Genomic DNA, 25,895 nt, shown 5'->3' on the forward strand with positions numbered 1-25,895 from the left:
CTTGCACTTTAGCAGAAATTGCATGCAGTCAGAAGTTAAAAATACTTTTCACTCCTTGAAAGCAATGTTTTATGGAATTTCTGTAAGGAGGGAGGGAAAAAAAACCACTTAGGAAGTTAAGTGTCTCTCCATCCGGGTGAAGGAGAAATAAAGGCAGTCCAGAGCACAAGGTCTCCTCTTCTGTGGTTTACATGGCCTCTGGATTTCAGAATTACTCAAGGTTCTTGAAAAGACTCTCTTACTACTGACATCAATTACTATACATCACAAGGGAATAGTAAAAGGGTGCTGAGATTATGACTGATGGTATTTAGTAACACAAAGAAAGAAGCGATGATTTTATGGTGTAAGTTTAGTACTGTATTTTTACAGTACTTTTAATTTTAATATAATGCCCTTGAAATTTCTTCCTGGGTTTTTGTTCCTTTGTTGGTTGGTTAGTTGGGTTTTTTTTTTTTGTGTGTGTGTGTGGGGGGGGGTTGTTCATTTGTTGTTTGTTTTGGTTTTTGTTTCTTTGATTTTGTTTGTGGTTTTGGTTTTGGTTTTTTGAGACAAGAGCTCACTATGTAGCTTTGGCTGTTCTGGAACTATGTAGAAATAGACTGGCCTTGAACTCACAGAGGTCTGCCTACCTGAGTGCTAGGCTTAGAGGTATGTGCCACCTCACCTGACTTCTTGCTTTATATTTAGAGTAACTTTGCCATAATCTTAGATGGAACTGGAAAGAAGAGATAAATGCATCTGATTTTATGATGGGACAAAGTCTGACATATGTCTAAGTTTTGGACAGAGTGTTTGGACAGAAAAAGAAATAGTGAGTTTCATTGTTTTCCACTAGAATTTGCAGATGATCTCACAGGAAAATGACAGTATGTCACAATAATATAGATTATGTTTAATAATCATCTAAAAACAAAATTAGATCAGAATTTATTCAGAATAGATGAATGTTGTAAAATTATCAGTAAATTTTCCTAACTTGAATCTCTTCAGGCCCTTACACTAAACTGATTAACTTTAAGTATTATTAAGTAATGTTTGAAGCACCAGGTTGATTATTTTCTCTTTGACAGTTACATAGCTACTGTAACTTATCACTCCTGTGTTGCACGAATCCTAAATGGTCTTATAATAAAAACCTGGAGCCCGACATCAGGGTGAAAGCTGAAAGATCAGAGAAGCAGAGCAAGCCACAGCTACCATGTCTTACCTCACCAACTCCTCATGTGACAGGGCCTCTGCAACATTGGGACATCCATCTTCAGCCTACAGGCCTAGCAAATCTGACAGACTTATCTGTGAAGGGCTGTCCTACTTTGTCTTGGCAAAGTTTGGCAGTCCTTTCTTTTGTTTCCTGCTTGTCCCTTTCCTGAGTTGACAGATATTAGTTTCAGAGAATCTTGTACTGTTCTAATCGTTTACTTTATAAGGGTGTGGAACATATCCAGCAAGAAGCAAATGTATTTTTAGTTATGAATGAAAATGAGTAATCCATAAATTATAAGTAGAAAAATGCAAATAGTGAATTTGTGTGTGTGCCTAGAAATTGGACTGGGCCTACACACATTTCCCTGACTACTGACAGTTAATAGTTGTTGGAAGAACAGATGTCATTTTCTCTAGTGGTGTAGCCACTGATACATGGGACATTGCCTATGTTCCAGTAAATAATCTTCCCACCCACACCTATGTAAATAATCCTAGTTGAACTCAGTAGGACACACACACACACACACACACACACACACACACACACACACACTAGACAAGAAAGTAGAAGAGAGACTTGCTGAGGAAAAGGATTTCAGCAGGAGGGGGAGCATGAGACAGGATGATGGGGTGAAAAAATCATCATGTACAATTATGAAACTGTCAAGGAATAAAATAAGTAAATAAATACCAAAGGAACAAAAGAAATGACATTGGGCCTAAATATTTAAACACAGAAAAGTTGTAACTCCCTACTGAAGGAAATATTACATTTTGTTATTTAGTGAGTATCCGTCTTCCTATTTGGAGGACTATAAAATTAACATGAAATACACTTGATCACGCAAAGTGCTCCTTCTAGGAGTGCACGACATAGTCTAAGGTGTGAGTAGAAATAATGCTGCAAACGTGGTTAAGATAAAATACAGGGCATGCGTCCTTTAACTAAGTCTTAATTGGTAAATATTTTGCATACATTTACATTTCTAAACTTTAATTTTTTTCAAAGACTGACAAGTTAGTGTTTAGGCGGGCATTATTTTATGTGTTCCCCTGTTACTTGTGCATTAATTAGTTCTGTTTACCTGTACCTAATTTTTCCTATTTTCACAACAGTTGTTGTTTTTTGTAATTGACAATGCAATTTACTGCCTGCACGGTCTGGCCCCCAAACAAGACTGGCAAGGCACAAAGCTGCAGTCTCCTCATTTCAGGTTGTTAAAGGGAAAAAAAAAAAAAAACGCATTGGTTGTGACTAATTTCCAATTAATTTTCAGTGGTTACAGGGGACAAAACAACTGCCCCTCCTAATTAAAACTTAAAATATTCCACAGTGTCATCTCTAGGTGTTTCTGGAATATATAATTTCCATTTCGGTTCATTGCTTGACAGCTCTATTAATTTAAAAGCCCAGTAATACCTATTAGTATAAAACATGAAAAAAATATCATTAATCATTTATTTTAATTTTGCAGCTCTGTCATTTTCTCAGTATGTTTTAAAATGATGATGACACCATAATGTGCACAATTCAAACTGGATGAAGGGGAAATGGATCACACTACTTAGGAAAGATACTGAAGTACATTATTAGAGCTTAATTAATGCCACACTGATTAAATTTGATTGCAATTCAAGCAAAATATTTTAAATAATTTTTATTGCCCTATTATATTTTTTAAAGTTATCCCAAATGCTATGTTTATAATTAGACTTACCTGTCTTATAGCTCTTCACCTTAATATGTTCAATTTAAATATTATTAATAAAACTAAAATGGTCTTTCATTGCTTATTTTCAAAGAATTGTTGGTTTCATTTTGAAAATTAATTCTATTTAGCTAAAAATAATAATCTCTCATATTTAAACCTTTCAGTAAGAATTCTAAAACCAACTGGACACAATATGTAAAAACATGATACATAATGAGCAGTGTACCAATGCACAGTACCTTATGCATTTAGAATGTTGTAATGCAAGACTGCAATTGTTAAAAGAGAGAGAACTAATTGCACCTAACAGAATTCTGGACACACGAGACAGGGAACAGAGAGCAAGGAGAGATGAATGAAGTATTAGCTTTCAATAGCATCAAAATATGTACGTAGGCCGAATTCTGGCATCTTTCTCTACAGTGGGTCAGCTCAGAGGTGTATCCTAGCCGATGTCCATCAGTAGACTGACTCACAGGATTGAGTTCTTTCAGCAATTAAAGATCATCTTCGAATGGATCGCCAGACCTGAGCCCGGGTCTTGTCTCATATTTGCCTTGTGCCCATTTCACTGCTGCTCTGGTAGCTTGGAGTTCATGCAGATAATAAGATTAGTAACTAAGCTAATGTACTATAAGCTTTTCATAAAGAGGCAAGCAACTGTATTGATTCCAAAATAAGAACCAGTATTTCATAAGAATCTTAACCAATACAAATTCAATAACTCTTAATGAAAATAACCTGCATAGAATTTAATAATTTATTGTTTCTATTTATTTGAAAATTCTGAACACAGTTCCACAGGCTTTATTTGGGGTGACAAAAAATTCATACAAAAGTTGTGGAAGAACTGAGAGAAAGAGAGAGAGAGTGTCCAGGAAAGCTTTCACAGAATTTCAAAGCAAATTGAAAATCAAAAGATGAATAGTAAATAACCAATCCAAAAGGGAAGAAAACATGTCCAATAGGGAAAAAGTAGCAATGTGGGAAGGTGTATAGCATGTAAGGACCTGAGCGTAAACAAGACAGAAGTTGAACTGAAAGAAAGGAGCTATAAGCAAAGCAGGTACTTCAGTAGGAGTGATTCCTGTGATGCAACAGGGCCTTGAAGCTCACAGAAAGACTCTTCAGCTGTGGGTCAAGAGTCATGTTGAACTGAGGAGAGGTTTGAGCAAGAGGGATACAGGCTGAAGTGATCGTGTCGAGACTGTGCACTGGGAGTAACCAGTGTTGCAGGGCTTCTGCAACAGTAGAGCCTAAACACAGAAAATCAACCTCATTCAGTAGGAAATTGTTTAGAGAAGTGAGAAAAGGGTCATTTAAGGATGAACTAAGTTTCTGAGTCTTCTTGAGCAGCTGAAAATGATGAAACAATTCCTTGAAGTGGGGGAATCTGGAAAACTATCAGTACTTTTTACTTCAGATTGGGTTAACTAGAGTGCGTTCACTCATCAAAGCACTAGACACATGGTTGAGAATGTCAACTATCATGGCATCATACAATGGACATTCTGTAGTAACTGTGATGTCAAAATTGTATTACCTTGAGGAGCCTTAACACTAAAGGCTGGGTTTTTCTGAAACTCAGAACTGTTAGCATACATTCCAATTGAGAATTTTTCACTAAAGAAGTTCTGAATGATGGCATTTAATATAGCAAAGACATACCACTAAAAATTATTTTCATCATGCAGCTATTGATCATTTCCTATAACATAATTTTAAATTTAAAAAGGTTTCACTTTGTAACTCCCAGTTTAGCATTGGATTTTTTCAATATAGAACTTAATTCCACTAAAGGTCACCAAATTGTGCCCATGTTTTATATGGCTGCTTATAATAATGGTTCTCATGTAAATGGTAAGGAAAAGAAATCAAAAGAAGAGTAATCTTTCATAATGTGAAAATTTTATGAAATCCCAATTTCAGTTTCCATAAATAAAGTTTTATTGGAACAGTGCTACTCCTTGATTTTCACATAGTCCAACAACACTGAACCGAAGCAGCAGTGTGGAGTGGAACAGATGAAGACCACATAGCTCACAAAGCCACAAGCATTTACTATCCATCCCTCCACAGAAATGTGGACGTTTACCAGCTTCACAACTGTATGAACATCTGTTTAAACACCTTGCCACATTCAGCTCTCAAACACAATTTAAATAATTAGAATGAGGTTACATGTTTTAATAGCTTGCATACATTCTATGCAGACCATTGTGACAAATTTCAGCATGCATGTCCTTCAAGCACATCTGCTTTGGAAATTACATACTATGTAATAGATAAGGACTAGCCCACATTGAAGACAGAGCAGAATATGGTATCACTGCCTTTCAGTGATCACTCACTTCTCTGGCAATCTGTAGTCATGTCTTTCACAGGATGTCATTCTCTTGCTTCAACTGTCAGTTTCAATATCCTCCTGTTTAAAAAAATCATGAACCTACATTTCACACTTGCTATGGTGTCAGTAACCTATTCTAGAGTTATTGTGGGTATGTTAAATTTACATATTCCTTCTGAACTCCACACCCACAAATCCAAAGACATTGGACCTCTCCTTCAGAGTGTCATACTGAACACTGACATCACCAACTTCCCAGTCATCACCCCTGCCAAAAGTGCTTTCCTTTCTATAACTTCACACATGGCAATTCAGATTTAGAGGCATAAAAGACTTAAAAACACATTCTCCTTTTCCAGTGCCCAGCACAACCAAATCACATGTTCCATAGGCTGTGCCTGCTTGGCGTCTTTTAACCCTGCCCCTGCTAAATTCAGTTTGGCACTCCCATAACTAAAGTCTGTTTCACTTCTTGAATGGATCACGGCCTTGCCCTGCCTTCTGATTGTCCTACCTCACGTCTGGCACCTAATCCCTAATTATGCTGATGAGAACAAAGTGCAGATTCCACCGTGACAAATTGCATCTTGACAGTGTCTCTGCAGCTCCATGCACAACACACACACAGCACTCCTCTGTTGAACTTTGGCTATCATCATCAGAAAGGAGGAGTTTTCCAGGAAAATAGATGATAGCAAGGTACAGAGGGGGTGGTTAGCAAGGTGAGATCAGGGAGGGTCAGTTCTCAAACTCTGCTCTTGCACTTAAAAATGAATGTGTTATTCAGATTACCGAAACCACATTTATTTAGCCTTTTACATAAAACAAAAATGTTGACACACACAGCTTAGGATTGATGGATGAATAAAATCAGATAAAGGAAAATGTAAAATCACAGAATTAGTCTTTTCAAAGTAGGTATGCTAATCAGATTTCTTTCAGCTTGATAAAAATGCTCAAGAGAAATAATGCATAGGGAGGAAAGGTTTACAACCTCAGAAGCTGTAGTCCAGAGTTCCACGGTCCGGTTGTCGGGTCTATGATGGTAGTGAATACCATGGAGCTAACACCTGGCAGAGAAAGCAGCCATTAAACACAAGAGAGAGAAGGGACTACATGTTTCAATATCACTTTAAGAGCACACCCCCAATGACCTAACTTCCTCCCATAAGACTAAAGTTCCACTTCCTCCCAATAGCACCACAAGCTACGGAGTAAACCTTTAATGCCTTTGGAGATGCTCAAGACTGAACCTATAGCAATCTGAGAGTTCCTTAAAAAAAATGAAGCCCACCTCTGTTCCAGTCTTATCAAAATGCTTGAAGAATTTACATAAATAGATATGCCTCAGGGGAAAGGGTGTTTTATAGCGTTTGTTCAGACTAGAAAAGCAAGGTAAACTCTAATTTTCATAGGAAAACTAGGTAGAAATATTTGATGTTAGGTGACAGGAAACCACATAAATATTTACCAATGACCTGAGCCACATGATGTTTAGGAAGTAAAAAAAAAAAAAAAAGAAGACTCATATCTCTTCTCTCCTGCTGTACGTTTGTGGCAGTAAATCTCTGAAGAAAGTGCTAATGCCGTTTACCTTCTGCTCTGAACACAAGAAGGTGTCAGCCCCTTCCTTTATCACTTTCATGAAATAATACTTCAATTCCATACTTTTCCATAACACTGTTTATTTTCATTTGAATGACTTTTAGTTGAGGTCAGCTCAGAGCTGGATGAACCAAGCAGCATCCAACAGCATGTGCAAAGTACTTAGCAGAAATCTTGCTACAATAAATCTAACTAAATCTTCATATATTCTTGCTAATGTTCTTTAAATTTTTTACTTGCCATGTACAAACTGTGTATGTATGTGCTATCATTCTTAATTTCTGACTCATATATGTGAGGACTTGCTATCAAGTTCTGGAAGCTAGTCCAAAGGAATGGCAATAGCTTATAATATTTGGGGGTCTCTGGAACCTCCTGGCCAATAACAAAAAAAGTAACCCATTCCTGATACTGTGGCTTTCATTTGACAGCATGTGCTAGCTAGTAGGGATGCTGTTCCCAGTTACCGAGTAACTGCATTTGAACTCTTTCTCCCTCTCCCTCTCTTCCTCTTCTTCTCCACTCTAATACACTCTACCTCCAAGTTTCCAGTGGAATTTTCTATTTGAGACTGGTTCTAGCCGGTTCTCCTCCTGCCTCAGCCTCCTGAGGGCTGGCATTACAGGCTCATACTACCACCACCATCAAACTCCAATCAGTGGGAATCCCTGTGCGCGCGCGCGCGCGCGCGTGTGTGTGTGTGTGTGTGTGTGTGTGTGTGTGTGTGTGTGTGTGTGTGTTTCTTTGTTGGTTAGTTTGGTTTGGTTTTTGATTTTCCATTTGAGACTGGATCTAGCCATGTTCCTCCAGCCTCAGCCTCCCAGGTGTAACAATTATAGGCATGTACTATGCCCCACTCAGAAGAATTGCCTTCCTTATCCCACTGTAATTTTCTAGAAGAGTAGAATGCCTGGCCATTGAGGACAATATTTATCATCTTGCACATATTATAGTAATGTTCTTTGGTCTTCATGCATCTACATCCTTAATGGGATTGTTTTCACTTCAGCTAAGTACGAAGACATATAATTATCCAATGAGATGCTGTATACTAACAGCTTGGATATATGTTAGCAAGTTTATGAGTGCAAATTTCTTCCTTGTTATATCTTCTGGCAAAAAGGAAAATAAAACCAATTGTTTCTCATTTTGTTTTTATAGAAATAATTTATATTTTAAAAATATAATAGTGTACATTGACCATAGGAAAGGCCAAACAACCAAGAGAACAGTTTGCAGAAAACTGCAAAAACAAAACTGGCTAATACATGTCTTCCAGCCTGAAGATGCAAGCTGAGCATTACGGCCCTATTATATCAAAAGGACTGAGTGAGACATTATGCTGTTTTTTGATAGAACAAAAACAAAAGACTTATTCTTTTTAAATGATGTCCAGTATAGAAGTCTCATAGATATTCACCATGTGAACTGTTGGCTGTACTTCATCCTAAATTGATGCTGGTTTTATGTGGCTAGAACTATTTCTTTGAAAATCTTAACAATATTGCTGATAATTATCTCATTTTCCAAAATGACCCAATCCTATTAGAACTGATAATAGATGTAGACCAGGAACTACAAATACAAAATTTATGTTTTTATTTTGTTTATTTTGGTTTGAAAGTAGAGTCATCATGTAAGTAATATACGATAACTACGCTCTTAGGTGCTCATTGAAAAACAATATTTTGCATAAAATGATTCAACTTCAGAACAGAAAAATAGTCCTTTTCTGGTTAACTTCCTGTTTCAGCACTTATGATATTACTGTACATGCTTCTTCATTTTTCTTTCTTAGGGCACTATAACTTCATGGCAACAATGATTACATATTTTATTTACTCTAATTTCTTGTTACAATGTCTGAAGTAAAGTAAAATTAAGATAATTTCTACGAAGTGAGTAAATGATGAATGGTGCTGTATGAGATTCCATCAAAGGGATCCAGAGTTAAAAGTCAGTTGCTTTGAGACTGAGCCAGTAAACAGAGGATGGACGAGGAGTCTTTTACCCACCAGAGAGTCAATGGTGATCCAGGGCCCCTAGAGGAGAGGAAGTGTTCACAGGTGGAGCTATTGGTGAATTGTTTGCGCTCCAAAGGATAATTTAACACCCACATCTTCATAAGTGGCCGTGTTAAACCACCAGGTCACTCAACAATAAGAAGACAGGGAAGCGGGAAAAGGACTTGCTGAAAGGGAAAAGGTAGTTGGTCAGGAGGAAGATAAGTGATAAATGAATGAAACTTTCAAAGAATAAACCAATAAACAAGAATAAAAACAAATCAATTGCTTAAGATTCAGTGTGATAAGCTGTTAAAAATAATGACATCATGAAATTTGCAGGCAAATGGATGGAAATAGAAAAAAATCATCCTGAGTTAGGTAACCCAGACCCAGAAAGACAAACATGGTATGCACTCACTCATAAGTGCATATTAGCTGTAAAGTAAAGAATAACCGTGCTACAATCCACAGACTCAGAGAGGCTAGGTAACAAGGAGGGCTCAATAGGGAACACAGGGATCTCCCTGGGAAGGGGAAAGAAAAGAGATTTAGTGAGTGGGCTGAGGGCTGATGGGGATGGGAACATGAGCGATCAGGTACGTCTGCAGGGGGGCAGACAGAGGGGGAGCGTACTGAAAGAGACTACTGGAAGGGGGGCACATTTCAAGGTCAGGTAAAAACTTGGTGCAAGGGAATCTCCCACGAATCCACAAGGATGGCCCCAGCTAAGAATTCTAGCAACAGTGGACACATCTCCTGTGACCAGACAAGACTTCAAGTGGAGGGAGTAGGAAACTAATCCAGCCACATAACCTTCAGTCTAGTCTGTCCTGCCTATGGGATGTGCTGGTGTAAGAGTAGTCTAGAGATTGAGGGAGTGGCCAACCAATGACCTGTCTGGCCTAAAACCCATGCCAGGAGAGTAAGCCCACCCCTGACACTGCTTAGAGCACCAGGACCCACAAGCTGGATGACCCAGAGACCTAGGATAGGACCAAACACAATTGGAAGAAGAAAATTGTCAATGTTAATGATGTCCAACGATATTCTGCTACACTCATAGATTGGTGCCTAGCCCAGTTGTCATCAGAGAGGCTTCATCCAGTTACTGATTGAAACAGATGCAGACCCACAGTCAAAGCTTAGGCAGAGCTTTGAGAATCCTGCAAGAGGGGGAGAAAGAATTGTAGGAGCCAGAGGGGTTAAGGACACCACAAGAAAACTCACAGAATCCACTAACCTGGACTCATATAGACTGAACCAACAACTAGAGAGTCTTCATGGGACTTACCTTGGCCCTCTGCATATCTGTGACAGTTGTGTAGCTTGGTCCTCTTGTGAGTCTCCTAACAGTGGGAACAGGGGCTGTCTTCAAATCTTTTACTGGCTTTTGGGACCCTAGTCCTCATCCTGGGTCATCTTTCCCCCAGCCTTAATACATGGGGAGGTGCTTAGTCTTACTGCAACTTGATATGCCATGTTTTGTTGATATTGATGGGAGACCTGCCCTTTCCTAAACAGAAATGAAGGAGTGGATTGTGGGGGTGGGAACAGAGAGAAGCAGGAGGGGAGAGGGACAGGGAAGAGAGGAAGAAGGGGATATTGCAGCCAGAATATAAAATAGATAGATGAAAGACAGAAAGAGAGTGAGGGAAGAGAGAGAGGGGCAGAGAGAGAGAGAAAGAGAGAGAGAGAGAGAGAGAGAGAGAGAGAGAGAGAGAGAGAGACAGACAGACAGACAGACAAACAGATAGATGATTAAAGACCACAAACAGAGACAACTAGCCAAGCTAGTAGAAACACATGAACTGTGAACCAATAGCTGAGGAGTCCTCATGGTACTAGACTAGGCCCTCTAGATAGGTGAGTTGTTTAGCTTCCACTGTTTAGGGGGCCCCCAGGCAGTGAGACCAGGACCTGTCCTTAGTGCATGAGCCAGCTTTTTGAAACCTAGTGCCTGTGCTGAGACACTTTGCTCAGCCTTGGTGCAGGGAGGAGGGGCTTGGACCTGCCTCAGCTGAATATACCAGGCTCTGCTGACTCCTCAGGGGAGACCTTGCCTTGGAGGAGGCAGGAATGGGGGGTGGGTTGGGGGGAAGGTTGAGGGGTAGGAGGAGGGAGAACAGGGGAATCCATGGTTGATATGTAAAACAAATAGAAAATCTCTTAATAAAAAAAAAGATTCAGTGTGTTTGAAAAATGAATTAGGGAAGTTTGGTAGAGATGATTTTTAATCTACATATGTAGTGCGTATGTTGACATATTAACTGATGGCTATCCATTTCTCATTTCATAGATAACGAAAATAAAAACAGAGTTAGCATCCACAGAGTTTTGGCCATGCTGAGCTTATTGGCCTTTACAAAGGCAATTTATTTTTATAATAAAAAAAGTATTTTTTTACAGCATAGTCTGTCCAACATATTTAAAGTTTTGTGCTTATTTGGTTTTTTAAATATCTCTCTAAAATGTGAATTTTCATTTCCCAAAAGTCCCAGTACTGATTTAATGATGTAATTCACGTGACAAACATCTATTTTCTTTGCTTCATTGCTATTAGCGAAAGACAAGTGAAGAATGTCAGGTATGCACTTTTGGAGATACACTTTTTCAGCTTTTAATGAGGTGGTGATTCTTTTCGAGAGGAATACTCATCTCTGGTGCGGATGCTGCCCAGGTGACAACTGATATTTAATAAGTGATGGCTCTTGTATTAGTCGCAGTTCGCTAAAGAAAATGTCTCAGATTGCTTTTGAAAAACTCGTAGCGTCAGTAGCCCAAAGGCAAGATGTGACCTTTTTATTACATAATGAGAATCATTTATTATCTTACAATGTATCTTAAAGTCACAGACAAAATGCCACTTTGATAATTGCTTTCAATTAGCTTTGAGCATAGCATATATTCATAAAATGTCTTCTCTAATTTAGAGTTGAATTAGAGAAAATTGCAGACATAATCTACTTTAAGGTTGTCTCATTTAAGGTGATTCGTGGTTTCATATCACAGAAATCAACATGAGTAGCTTGAGAACACTGCCTCTGAGTGTCTGAGGCTTCTTGGTGTCTGATTCTATTGTATCACCAATTAATTAACAAATTAGAAAGATCATTTCTGACCTTTGATGCATGTTAACTTTTGACTTTCATTTCTAATGATTGTTTGGAAATGAAGCCTTGCAGCTCATGTCCAAAGAGAGAAACAATCTGATTAAAAAGATAAATAAGATTTGTCGAATGCTAAGTACCTCCTATCGCTGGGCCATGGTCGGGACTCTGAATACAGTAATGGCGACTCTTTTCCTGTTTCAATAATACAAGACTAATGTTCACGAAATGACACTGGGTAATCATGCACTCCGAAGTAAAAGTTCTGGGAGACTGAAGTAGGACAAGTGAGGTTAGCTAGATATAAGACCATATTGAAATCGTGACTTCAACTAATTTCTACTTTGGGTTAACATTTGGGTACCACTGAAATGTATATCCTTGTCTTCCTTAAAATATTTCTGAAATCATGAAACTCTGAAGTTGAATTTTAACCTTGTGTTATTTTCGTTACTCATGAAATATAGCTGAAGAGTTTCTCAGAACTTGGTATTGTGTCCTCATACCACTCTTCCTCTGTTTTACTCTTTCCTAGATAAAAATTACACACAAGAACCAAGCCCCAATGCTGATGGGCCCTCCCCCCAAAACTGGGTTATTCTGTTCACTCATCAAAAGAACAAGAAACCGAAGCAAGGAGTGACCCTGTCAGGAGAAATTTCAATAGGATGTGCCATGGAACACTTTGAACGATTTCAAGTCTCCTGCTCTGACAGAATCATGGAATTAACAGTTTTTGTTATTGGGTTGATGTAAAATTTGGCTATTAGGAAATTTATCGTCTCTGTTTTTATAGGCATCTTTGCATGAAAAAAGTAGACGTTTATATGATGTGATACTGCAGATTTCAGTTGCATGCATTCCCCTAGGTTTTTCTGTCTCCCACACACGTCTTACCCCATCTCCATTTACAAACTGTGAGGAAAAACCTGTGAAAGAGCAAGGAACTCTGATGGGAAATGATTCTTGACGTAATTGCTATTGTTGGCAAGCACTAATAAGTAAGGCTGCAATGATCCAGAGTGCAAACTGCCATCCTTTGCCCTGCTAGAATCAGTGTATCCATGGTATTAGACCTGTGTCTCAAGGAGGAGCTGAAATCAAAGATTTTATTAAGTAGTTGCCTCTGATACCATGCTATATCTAAATAGTCTTTCTTCAACATCTTTACTCTTCTGAATGGACATTAAAATATCAGGCATAAGATTTTTCTTGTGCTAAAAAATAGAAAATGTTTTTTGTTTAGCTTTGTTTTCAATTAAAAAAATGAGTGAAAATATGTTACTGGCAGTAATTGTGATAATATAAAGAGCCTTAGTCCTTTCTGCATGAGAATGTAGACACAGATGTATAATCACACTAGTAGCCAAATAGATGTTTTAAACTATGTGCCTAATGAATCTGTTTCCCACCAAAGAATCAGAAAATTATAGTTCTTATGAGTTTGTGAAAAGCAAAATGTTGGAACAGAGTGAGTTACCCACTTGTTGTATTAAAATGCTCACTATTCAAAAACAGTAAATCATGCAACACGATCAAAGCTCAACAGCCAATTTCGTGGCCCTTGGGTCCCTCTACCATATATGACTAATTCTTAATGGCTATTTTAAGAATACTTCAAGAAGGCGAATGACTGCATTGGTTCCCTTCTAGGGTAAATTGGTACCTGCAATAATATTGAGCTCATCAAAGCAAATCATGCATGCAATTAGCCCCTTACTGCCCATTCATTCCAGCCCCATATCTATGACATTTCAAATGTTTGGGAATATAGAATGGCCTAGATCACTGTTTAAGGTGTTCGTGGCATGGTTTGCATCTTTGGTTGTTTAAAGAAATTGTGGAACTATTACTTTTCATTGTGTTTCTTTGAGGCTATCATATGAAATGAAATACTTCTGAGCAGCCTCAGTGTAGTTCAGTCATACTGACCTGAATCTCATCACTGCAAGTTTTATGTTTTCAAACACGCTAGCAGGAAAACGTGTGCTTGAAATGCATGATTTATCAGCTTTCCTCTCTGCTCTGCATTAAAGTGCTAATGATTTATCAGTTCTATTTTTCTATTGATTCATTCATCTTTGAATAACAAATAGCAGTTAGTGATTCTGTTGAATACAACCCTGTGCATGGATTTATTGATTTCAAGTGAAATTGCTGTAATTTTAGTTCTTTGGTTTGAAAACTCAAGTGAATGCTGTTGTATCAAATAGCTGCTCTCAAGCAATGTCTGTAATGGAAGATTATGTATAAAGTGTATTCCTTTAGTATTCCAGGAACATGGGATGCTAAACACCAATCAACAATAACTTTAATTGCTTTAAAAATAAAAGCTTTTGAATAGAATTCAGACATAATTTAGCTTTCCCAGGAAAATTATGATTAAAATTACAAATCAAGTACAGCAATCAGTTGTCCTAGCATAGTAATAATAAAGTAGTTATTCAGCAGAACAGTAATCTAGACCAAAATAACACTCCACACAACCAGAAAAGCATCACCAACATAATGTCCCTTACCACACCCACTGCTGTTGTCCATCTATGATTACAGGTGATAAATATTTTTACACAAATTGTTGAGTTTTTCTATAAATGGGGCAGGCAGACCTTGTGTCAAAATACTACTCTGAATCCACAAATTATTTTATGTTCAGGAGGACACCTGGGCAGGAGCAGTTTCTCAGTCATTTGCAGCATTTTTGCACTGGGAAATGATTGTAGAAAATGAAAGAGCTGGCCTGTATGATTTCAGGAACAGAACTAGTGGGCTCTGCTGCAGGATCACAGCCTGTGCTAAGAGGCACTACATTTCAGTCCATTGGATTCATGGGTAACACTAATAAATCTTCAAAAAGAAATCAAATTTGACTTTTCTAAACTCATTTTTTTTTAAGATAAATGATGTGCTTGCCCTTTGAGTACACTACTCCTGGGGTTTGGAAAGTAGTTTTTTAAAAATCTACTTTGATGATTTTGAAATAAGAGAAGATATTCTCTTCTTTTTTATGACAGCTTCATGTGAAGAATATATATTTTAAGGAAAATTCTAAATGGAGAGTTCTATGGCATATTAAAATACTGAATAATGAATGTTAGCTTTACAAAATGGAAACTTTTCTTCCAGGCGTGTGGGTGTTGGAGGTGTTGAGTCAACCTCTTTTAGCTAGAGTAGGCATACTAGTGATAGAGTTTTAAGTGAAGGGGTGTGAAAATGAATACTGCCCTAACTTACAAGGGTCAGGATTTTGAGGATGGAGTTTCATACCCTGCTACACACTGCCATATACTAAATTGTTAATGAGAGAAGACAGATGCCAGAATTAACCTAAAGCGCACACTTTCGGGAAACAGGAAGGATGATATCTCAGTGGAACTAGAATTTCAAAGGTCATGTGTGTATTTTCTCACTTCTGACCATGTGCATATTATCTGTAATTGATGTGGAAAGTGATGATCAGGATTTTGTAATAGAAGGGAAAATCTTTTTACTTTGAATGGGTCATGTGCCTGTATTCATTCTAGATGTAACTGATCAGGTGTTCAGTCCAGACAATCTCCTGAACGTAAAAAAGTGAGTACCAAGGAGTCATGCACACATTCCACAGATTGTCCAGTTGTCTGCTTTTAGGGGCTGGAGGCAAGTACAGTTTTCAGGGCAGAATCTGTTTGAGTCTGAGACTGTCTATGCTACTCAAGCAAGATCGGACTTTTCAATGGTCCCTTTCCTTTTTCTGTTAGTGTTAGCTGGTTTTCTGTTTGTTTTGAAAAGAAAAGTATACTGTTTATGGTACAGATAACCCTCGAAGAATTACTCAATGCATAACTTATATTTCACATTAAAAGGTAAAGCCCTTTAAAGTATATTGAGGCTGTGGAATTTAATAAAAACGAATAAATAAATCTCATAAAAGCCTTTCATTCTGTGAAAGACAGAAATCAGACCCTTAAACCAGCCAATTGAACTGCATTGTGTTTAAAGGTTTGAGGAAATTCTCATTTGAATCTTTCTATATATTCTTATTGTGTCTAAAACATAGGGTTTGTTTAATTAAAGTATCTTAATTATTTTCTCAGAAAGTGTTATGTATAAATCCTGGTTTTTGAAATAAAAGTGTTAACCATTCGCTTGTGTATCATTCATTCTGCACCAAATCCTCCCTTCATTTTTAATATCCATGAGAACATCCTCAGAAGCTTTCCATTAGAGGACCTGGACCAGCCACCCTGCCTTTATCAGGAGCAAGAACTTCGTATTTAGGGATCAAACTACTTTGTGGTTTAGTTAAGGTTTTTATTGCTGTGAGGAGATGCCATGACCATGGCAACTCTAATAAAGGAAACATATAATTGAGGGTGGCTCACTTACAGTTTCAGAGGTTCAGTTCATTATCATCATGATGAGGAGCATGGCCGAATACAGGCAGATGTGGTGCTGGAGCTAAAAGTGCTACATCTTGAAGGCAACAGGAGTTAACTGAGACACTGGGTGATATCCTGAGCATAGGAAACCTCAAAGCCCACCCCCCACAATGACACACAAGGTCATACCCACTTCAACAGAACCATATCTCCTAATAGTGACACTCACTATGGATTATGGGGGAAAATAAGATTTAAACTATCACATTACACTTCCTGGCCCCATAGGTTTTCAACAATATTTTAATATAAAATTAATTTAGTCTAAATTCAAAAGTCCCCATAGTCTATCACAGTCTCAACAACGTTTTAAAGTCCAAAGTTCAAAGCCTCTTCTGAGATTCATGCAATCACTTAACTGTAATAATCTGTAAAAATTAAAATAAAAAAGCAGATCACATACTTCCAATATATAATGGCACAGGCTATACATTACCATTCCAAAGTGCAGGGAAGGGAGAATAGTGAGGATATGCTGGACCAAAACAAAACCAAAAACCAGCTGGGCAAACTCCAAATTCTACATCAAAGTGCTCTTCAGATCTCCAACTTGGTTCAGCTCTGTTGTCTGCAACACACTTATTTCTTTTGGGCTGATTTCACTCCCTGATAGCAGTTCTCCTCAGCAGGTATTCCAGCACTCTAGCACCTCTAACATCTTATTTGGATTCTCCAAGGCAATCCAGGCTTCAACTTCACAACTTCATACAAGGACCTCTCGAGTAGGCCTTGATTCAGGGACATCCCTGACACATGCCTGGTCTCAGTAGCTTTCTTTAGGTGCAGAGGCAAACTCCATAACCTGTTTCTTCCATCCTTATCTCTAAAACCAGAACCACATGACTGAAGCTGCCAAGGTTTGCTACTTTCTGCCAAGTTTTGCTTCTTATTGGGGCTAGAACATGGCCCCCTCATTCAATTAGAACTTCAATGGCTTTCTGTACTTCACTATCTAAGCTTGCTTGTCTTAAAACTGCAACTCTAGACCAGGCTGGCCTCAAACTCAAATATCCACCGACATCTGCCTTCCCAGGGCTGGGATTAAAATTGTGCCCCACCTCTCTGAGCTCTAAGTTTTTCTTTAGTTCCTTTTCATAGGTTGGAAACTTAGTTGGGTGGGATCTTGCCCTGAGGTCACCACTCCCTATATTCCATTTCTTAATCCATTTTTCTCCTTGAACACAGGACTTACCTGCATTCCACTTCTTGGTGCTCTTTTTCCCCTCAAAATTTACATTTTATAATTTTCCCTGCTTGGCTTGCTTTTCATTATAAGTCTTTACAAGCATGAACACTAGAACCTCATGATAGAATCTATACTAGGCTGTTTTGAGATTTCCTCTGTCAATGGAATTAATCAAAAACTCTTCACTTTACCCTCAGCAGACTCTTTGGACAAGGGCAAAAAGCAGCTACTTTCTTCCCCAAAATATCACAAGAACAATCTCTAGGCAACATACTAAAATTCTTCTCCTCTGAAACATCTTGAGTGATCACCTCACAGTTCATCAATTCACACTCAGCACCCACTGTCTTCCATGCTCCTATTATTATGTCCCATTAAGCAGCACTTAAAATGTTCAACTGCTTTTCTAATCCACAGTCCCAAAGTCCATATTACTCCAAAAGAAAATATAGTCATGCCTGACACAGCAGTACCAACTTCTGTCTTAGTTAAGGTTTTTATTGCTGTGAAGAGACACCATGACCACGACAACTCTTATAAAGGAAACATTTAATTGAGGTGGCTCATTTACAGTTTCAGAGGTTCAGTCCATTGTCATCATGATGAGGCCATGGTGGTATACAGGCAGATATGGTGCTGGAACTGAGAGTGTTACATCTTTTGGTCAACAGGAAGTCAACTGAGACCCAAGGCAGTATCCTGAGCATAGGCAACCTCTAAGGTTTCCCCCACAGTGACCCACTTCCTCCAACCAGACCATACTCAGTTCAACAAAGCTACACTTCCTAATAGTGCCACTCTCTATGAGATTATGGGAGCTAATTACATTCAAACTACTACCCTTTGTGATGCTTTTTGCCCTACACTGTATCTGTGTTTGTATAGTATTTTTACAGATCCCAGAAAAGCCACAAGCTGAAGGAGAGATTGCAAAGAAAAAAACTGAGCATGTATCCTTGTGGTATGATTGAGCATTCCTTGGGTATATGCCTAAGAGTTGTGTCGCTGGGTCTTGAGGTAGATTGATTCCCACCAAGGACACATGCTAAACTATGTTCATAGCAGCATTATTCATAATAGCCAGAACCTGGAAACAATCTAGATGCCCCTCAACTGAAGAATGGATAAATAAAATGTGGCACATATACACAATGGAGTACTATTCAGCAGTAAGAAACAATGATATCATGAAATTTGCAGGCAAATGGATGTAACTAGAAAATATCATTCTAAGTGAGGTAACCCAGACTCAGAAGGATAAACATGATATGCACTCACTCATAAGTGGATACTAGATGTTAAGCAAAGGATAACCAGACTGCAACCCACAGCTCCAGGGAGGCTACCTAGCATGGAGGATCCTAGGAGGGATGCATGGATTGCCCAATGAAGGAAAAATAAATGAGATCTACATGAGCAAACTGGGGGTGGAGGGTAATGGAGGGCAAGGGATGGGGGATGAGAACATACGGGAAAGAGAGGTTTAAGCTGGAACAGGGACAGAATGGGAGAGCAAAGAAAGAGATACCATGATAAATGAAGACATAAATGGGAACAGGGAGAAACAGAGTGCTAGGGAAGTTCCCAGGAATCCACAAGGATGACTCCACCTTAGACTACTGGCAATAGTTGACAAGGTGCCTGAACTGGCCTACTCCGGTTGTCAGATGGGTGATAGAGCCTCCATCCAGTGACTGATGGAAGCAGATGCAGAGATCCACGGCCGGGTACCAGGCCAAGCTCCAGGAGACAAATCAATGAAAGACAGGAGGGATTCTATGAGCAAGAAACATTGAGATCACAATGGGAAAACATACTGAGATGGCCAGCCAAACTAGTGGAAACACATGAACTGTGGACCAATAGCTGTGGAGCCCCTATGGTACTGGACTAGGCCCTCTGGATATGTGAGACAGTTGTTTAGCTTGAACTGTTTAGGGGGCCTCCAGGCAGTGGGATCAGGATCCATCCCTGGTGCATGAGTGGGCTTTTTGGAGCCCAGTACTTATGGTGGGACACCTTGTGCAGCCTTAGAGCAGGGATATCTTGCCTTGGAGGAGGTGGGAATGGGGGGAGATGGGTTAGGGAGGGAAGGCTGGGGATGGGACGATGGAAGAGAAGGGGAATCTGTGGTTGGTATGTAAAATGAATAGAAAATCTCTTAATGATAAAAAAGTATGGCTAAAAAAAGAATAAAATTGAATTTCAAGATGAAATTAATTTCTAAATTTATTCAATAACAGGCCATTAGTTACCACTGTGCATTGGTTGAAAAAAGTATTTTTCAAAGGGTCTGCAACTATCATAAAATGTTTCTCAAGGACCCATTCTTTTCCCTAAATACTTACATCTACTAGAAGAGCTAAATGTATTAATAACTACATTACATGGTTGAATTCTGTAAATAAAGTATGATTTATGTCTAAGAGAAATGATGGCTTTGCCCTCAAAGAATGTAAATCCACAAAGGATATTTGTGAAGATCTAGAATTTTACAAAATAAATATAATATAAATAAAAAATAAATAAATATAATTAAGAAAATTCAGAGTAAGAGAATATGAGCACATAGAGACATAAATCAAGAAATCAAGTCCTGTGTGCTCCATTGCCTTGATTCAAGGCAATCACCTCTACCTACTAAGTCACCTTAGGATTCCCCGTTATATTTTTTATAAACTATTGACCACTTCAAGTTTCAGGCCTGGGACATTAGCTCCCCTCTTTCTACATCCACCATTCAAGTTATATTCTTAGCATCATGCCTTCTTTTTTTTCTCATTCCTTAGTTACATTTTCCTGATAAGTGGTACCCACAGATATGATTTTAACATACCTAAGCACCACCTAGAATTCTCTAATTTATATTTCTTGTCTAACCCATATATCTTTTACCTATTTCTACATCTTAAACTTAATTCCACACAGGCACAATAAGCAGAAAATCTCCTTAAAATATTTACCTGAACTACCATTATTGACCTGTTCTACCCCCAGTTTGACCTACCCAATAAATTTCATTGGTACCCACTTTGTAAGTCAAACAGGTTAAGATGAATGAATATCTCTTTGAACCTGATATTTAACTAATATTTGGGAATGGTTATTCTTACCCAAGGTTTAACAAAAAAAATTACACAAATGTACACACGTGTTTCATATAGCAATGTAGAAGAAATCCAAGCGAAGCTTCACATTTCACTTAAATGATTCCCTCACCTCCCCAGGTGAAGGGACCATTCTCTGAGGAAAGCACTGACTTGCCTGGTGGTCCCGAACCTCCTTCAGAACGACAAAGTCATGTGTTTCCTGCCTCTCCACCTGGACGTTGCATAGGTGCTGGGGATCCACTTGCACACAGTCATGACTGACCCTCATTCTCACACGACCCCATGTATGTCTGCGCTTGCTTTCCATCTCATCAACGCATGGCCTGTTCCAGATACCTCAGTCACAAGACTTTCCTATCACATTGACTTCACATCTTTTCTATGGTCCCCCAGGGCTATTACCTCTTATCATCTTTGTTGATGTTTTGTTTTGTTTCATTTTGAAATAATATTTCATTCTCTCATGTAGATGAGGCTGGTTTCTAACTTACAAAGCACCTGCCTCCTCTTCTCAAGTGCTAGAATTCCAGGTATGAACTTTCTTCCCTGTCTCTTCTTTGGACTAAAAAAAACAATTTTCTTCTTTCATTTGGTTTTATCACAGTACAAGAAAATTTTTGTGCCTATCTGTGTGTTTGGTCTATACATGCATGTGAGTATGCATGTGCATATCTGTATGTATGGTCTGTATATGCATGTGAATGTGCATGTGCATATCTGTGTGTGTGGTCTGTATATACAAGTGAGTGTGCATGATCTGTACATACATGTGCATATCTGTGTGTGTATGGTCTGTATATGTATGTGAGTGTGCATGTGCATATCTGTATGTATGGTCTGTACATGCATGTGAATGTGCATGTGCGTATCTGTGTGTGTGGTCTGTACATTCATGTGATTGTGCATGTACCTATCTGTGTGTGTGGTCTGTACATACAAGTGAATGTGCATGGTCTGTACATACATGTGCATATCTGTGTGTGTATGGTCTGTATATGTATGTGAGTGTGCATGTGCATATCTGTGTGTGTGGTCTGTACATGCATGTGAGTGTGCATGCAGACACAGAAGAGCACATCCACCTTATTCCTTTGAGCAGGGTCTCTCACTAAGCGTGAAGTTAGGCTGGCTCCAGGATCTGCCTGCCTGGGTCCCTTTACACTGGGGTTACAGGGACGCACTGCCACACACTAAACATAAACAGTGTCATACCATTCATCTGAATAGACCCTCAAACCTTCCTGTTAGGCACTTTGTTACCAATCCCCACTATAAACTTGAAAACAAGAAGGTAATAATGATCAGCCCACAAACTAAGTGCTGAGCTGCCTTGAACTTTGCCCTTTCAGATCAATTTGCCCATTTCCCGTAAAGTCATCCTCCCTCAAAGTCTCAGAGCATGGATAAAATACCTATCCGTGCTATTTGCCAACAAAGAACACCAGTGGCCTCTAGTCAAATTCCCAGGTCCTCCTTTCCACCTGAAAATTCCTGAGCGCCGACTTTACCAGTGCGTTCTGCTAGGTAATTCCTGGTCTTCCAAGCTCCCAACACAGCTGAGTATTTACCTCTTACTTCCATCATTCTAGGGCTCCTCTGCATCTGCGAGTTCTCCAAATGGTTTCTACAAACAGGTTCCAAAGGCTTCATGACCACATGACCTAGAATCCCACCGGTGATTCTGTCCCTGTTACAGCTTTATGCACTGCTGTTGACAGTGAATCTGACGGAACTATTCAAGACAGATTTCCCATCAGTCTCAGGGGCTCTGGGAGGAGGGGCTGGAAGACAGAGCTGTGGCCACCAATAAGCAGGAGGAGAAAGCTTGAGTTTCCTGCTTTTCCATTTCCGTTTTTGTTGTGTCTAGGCTCCCAGCCTAGGGGATAGTACCATACACATGTGGAGTGGGTTCTCACACTCTGCTTAACTGTCTCTAAGAACATTTCATAAATGCATTCAGAGATGTGCTTTTCTAATGGGAGACAAGTTAACAAGCAGTATCAACCCAGAATGGAACTGCAATGTATCACGTTAGCATTGTAATCTGTAGAGTAACTGAGGAACACCGGAGTTCAGACTCTTCATTTACAGAATGAGGAGAAAGGTCCTTCTCACTGAAACTTCTATTACAAAGAGCTAACATACAGCCTGACTCAAAAGCACAGTGAACAAAAATGCTGTAGCATGCTTCCAGCCCTTTGCTGATTAAGCTACTGAATACATTTGGAAAAAAATGATTATGTGCTTAAAAACAAGTAAATTATTTGAATTTCATAGAAATGTAAAAAATTTGTGTGTGGCATTGTATCTGTATTCCTTTGCATTATAATAAAATATTTTGAGTGAGTAAAGGACAAAGTTAATGAAAATACACATGAATTACATTTTCTCAACAGCACAGTTCTGAGTTAATTAGAGGAATGCAGGAATATTTAGCCTTTATCACTATACCACTATAGGATAATGACCTAGAAGGCCAGTGCAACTCACAGGTCTCCAAGGAATTCCCAGAATGCTGCCCTCATATTCTCTTTATCTTCTTCTGCCCTTGCAACTTAGAAAATGCATCCCTTCCATATCTAATTGTTAGTGAAAAAGTTGTCAGAACATTCAAAGCTTGTTTCACCATATCAAGCCATTAAACACATTGTGACTTATAACGAAATTTGGGTATAATTAATAAAAGGAGTTTAGTGTACTTCGCCATATATAAGAGCTGCAGATGGGCTAAAAGATATTTTCAAAATATTTATATGTGTTTGTAACTCTTTCTGTGCTCTCTAGCAACTACATGCTGGGAACTCCTCTTGCACAGCTGTGAAGAATTAGTTGGCTTTGGCTTGTAATATTTTAGATTACCTTAACATATGTAGTTCTAAATATCTGGTGTTCTTTTGAGGTTGTCACGTCATAGTTTTTTTTTTCCTTATGCTCAATGTATATATTCTATCCTCAGAAACTTCTTTAGAGAAAAACACAAAATTTTCTAACATTTGTTCCCCAAAATTTCTCACACACAAATTGGTAAATTTGGTTGGCAACTAGAAGGAACCCAGTTGTATATCATCTATATCAATTGCAAGTCACTGAAATTCATAGTAAGGGTAAAAATCTTAAATGTTACTGAAAATACTCCATCTTGTTCCCTTACATTTTTTATTTTAAAGCACACATCACCAAAAACTGCCACCCAATTTTTTTCATGCACCTGAAATCTCAAAGTAATGCCGTGGTAAATGTGTTTTGTGGCCTAGTAAATACAAATTTAAGATTCCATTGAGAAACCTTCTATTTACAAATAATTTTACCCTTCTTTGCTCTCATATTTCCAGTCATCAATATTTGTAAATTCAAGAAAAAATCCTTAACTGTTTTAAAATCTTTTACTGGGTTTGAGACATATCCATAGTTTACACATGCTCTTAAACCCCCGACAACACAAAGTAGACATTTGAAAATAAGCAACAAGAACATCAAATGAGAACTCTTTCCTCTTCCTTAATCTCCTAGAGAGTTTTTCTTCTTCTTTTGTTGTTGTTGGTATTTTGGTTTTGTCGTCTACATTTAGAGAAATTTTTCATGTATTTCCTTATGGGGGATGTGGAAGTCAGAGAACTAGTTGGAGGAACCAGTTTTCTCTTCCCTCATGAAGGTCCCAAGACTAGAACTCAGGTTGTCAGGCTTTGTGGTGAGCACCTTTACCTACTGAGCCCATCTCCAGCCATGCTTTTATAATTTTACTAGATTTGTTTTTGCAAGTTTTGTTCATACATGTAATATATTTGAATGATGAGACTCTCCTATCTTCCTCCATCCCTCGGAAAAGGTACTTTCCCACATTGTATTCATAGCTTTCTTTGTCTTGTTTTGGGACCCCCCTCAGTTTAACCAGTGATATTTGTGTTACCACGAGTATGAAACTATCCATAGGTGAATTCCTCAGTGTCTACACAACTGAAGATAATAACTTCTTCTCCTTAGAATCCATTAGCAACCAATTGTTCAGCAGGGGAAAGTGAGGCCCAGTGAGTTCTTCTCCAACCCATGATTAACTAACTGTCCAGGCCCAGTCTTGTGCAGGCCCACTACAGATAGCTGCAGGACCTTTGTGGTCATGGTTGCAATAGCTGTCATGTCCTTCAGACATTTTACAGATGCTTCTCTGTCTCTCATATTCTTTCCACCTCTCCCTCCACAATGTCCCTTGACCTTTAGAGGGTGTGGTATAAATGTTCTCTTTGAAGCTAAGCACACAACAATCACGTGTTCTCAGCACCTGGATGAGTCATGATTCTCTGCATTCACCACCATTCATTGCAAAGAGAAGCTTCTCTGATTCAGGTTGAGAGTAGCATTGTTCTATGAGTATAAACCTGAGTATTTTGAAGGCAGCTTGATGCCATGTCAATTTAGTGAAATTGGAATAGTTTCAGTTTCACCCTCTGTCCTAGTTTCACCCCATGGCCTAAGACCTCTTCAGTCATGGATGTGAACTAGGGTTACAGTACAGGCATAAATTCTCTCCTATGGAGTATGTCTCAAATCCAATCAAGAAGCAGATGTTACCCTCATAATTCCCACCAGCCTGAAAAGGTCTTTCCAGCACTATGAAAGGCAGCCATCAGGAAGCAAGCTTCAAAGCAGTCCAGTTCCATCTTAGTTTTTCTCTAAGTTCTGTAATAAAAGTTAGTGGTAACTGGTTCTGGTAAGCAATCAGAAGGAATGGCAAAAGACTTTTATTTTCAAAGCCTTTGGTGCCTACAGAGGCTAAGGACATTGAATCCTCTTAAAGCTGGGATTACAGGGGGTTATGGGCTACCTGACTGGGTTATGGAAACTTAACGTTGGGTTCTCTACAAGAGCAATATAAGCTCTAAACCACTGAGCCATCTTTCCAGCCTGTAATTTGTATTTTATTTGGTTTACAAAGTAGTATGTTGCCATCATGCAGCATTCATTTTGGTTAAGTCTCCTTTGCTACATTCTCATCTCCTCCATCTCTCACCTCCACTGTTTATACTTTTCTCCCTCCAGTATGACCCTTCTCTACTTTCAGATCATCTATACTATACCACCACCACCCCCCATCATTTATAGGATTTCCTAATCCAACCAACCCTTTCTAGATGCCTGACTTCCACAAGCGCTCCAAATTAAACTTATGAAACTAAAAATCTTAAGCAAGATTTACA

General features: G+C 38.7%; 1 protein-coding gene across 6 annotated transcripts in view; it reads left to right on the plus strand.

Moving 5' to 3' along the window:
* Dgkb (diacylglycerol kinase beta) overlaps positions 1–16,000 on the plus strand; it is a 632,546-nt gene extending 616,546 nt beyond the window's left edge. For all 6 annotated transcript variants that reach the window (XM_059279660.1, XM_059279662.1, XM_059279664.1 and 3 more), the window contains one exon: positions 12,522–16,000. In XM_059279660.1, coding sequence (XP_059135643.1) covers positions 12,522–12,629 — 108 coding nt within the window. In that variant the 3' untranslated portion in view covers positions 12,630–16,000. The remainder of the gene's footprint in view (positions 1–12,521) is intronic.
* The last annotated feature ends 9,895 nt before the right edge of the window (positions 16,001–25,895 follow it).

Source organism: Peromyscus eremicus, chromosome 14 (assembly GCF_949786415.1).
Source record: "Peromyscus eremicus chromosome 14, PerEre_H2_v1, whole genome shotgun sequence".
NCBI classification, from domain to species: domain Eukaryota; kingdom Metazoa; phylum Chordata; class Mammalia; order Rodentia; family Cricetidae; genus Peromyscus; species Peromyscus eremicus.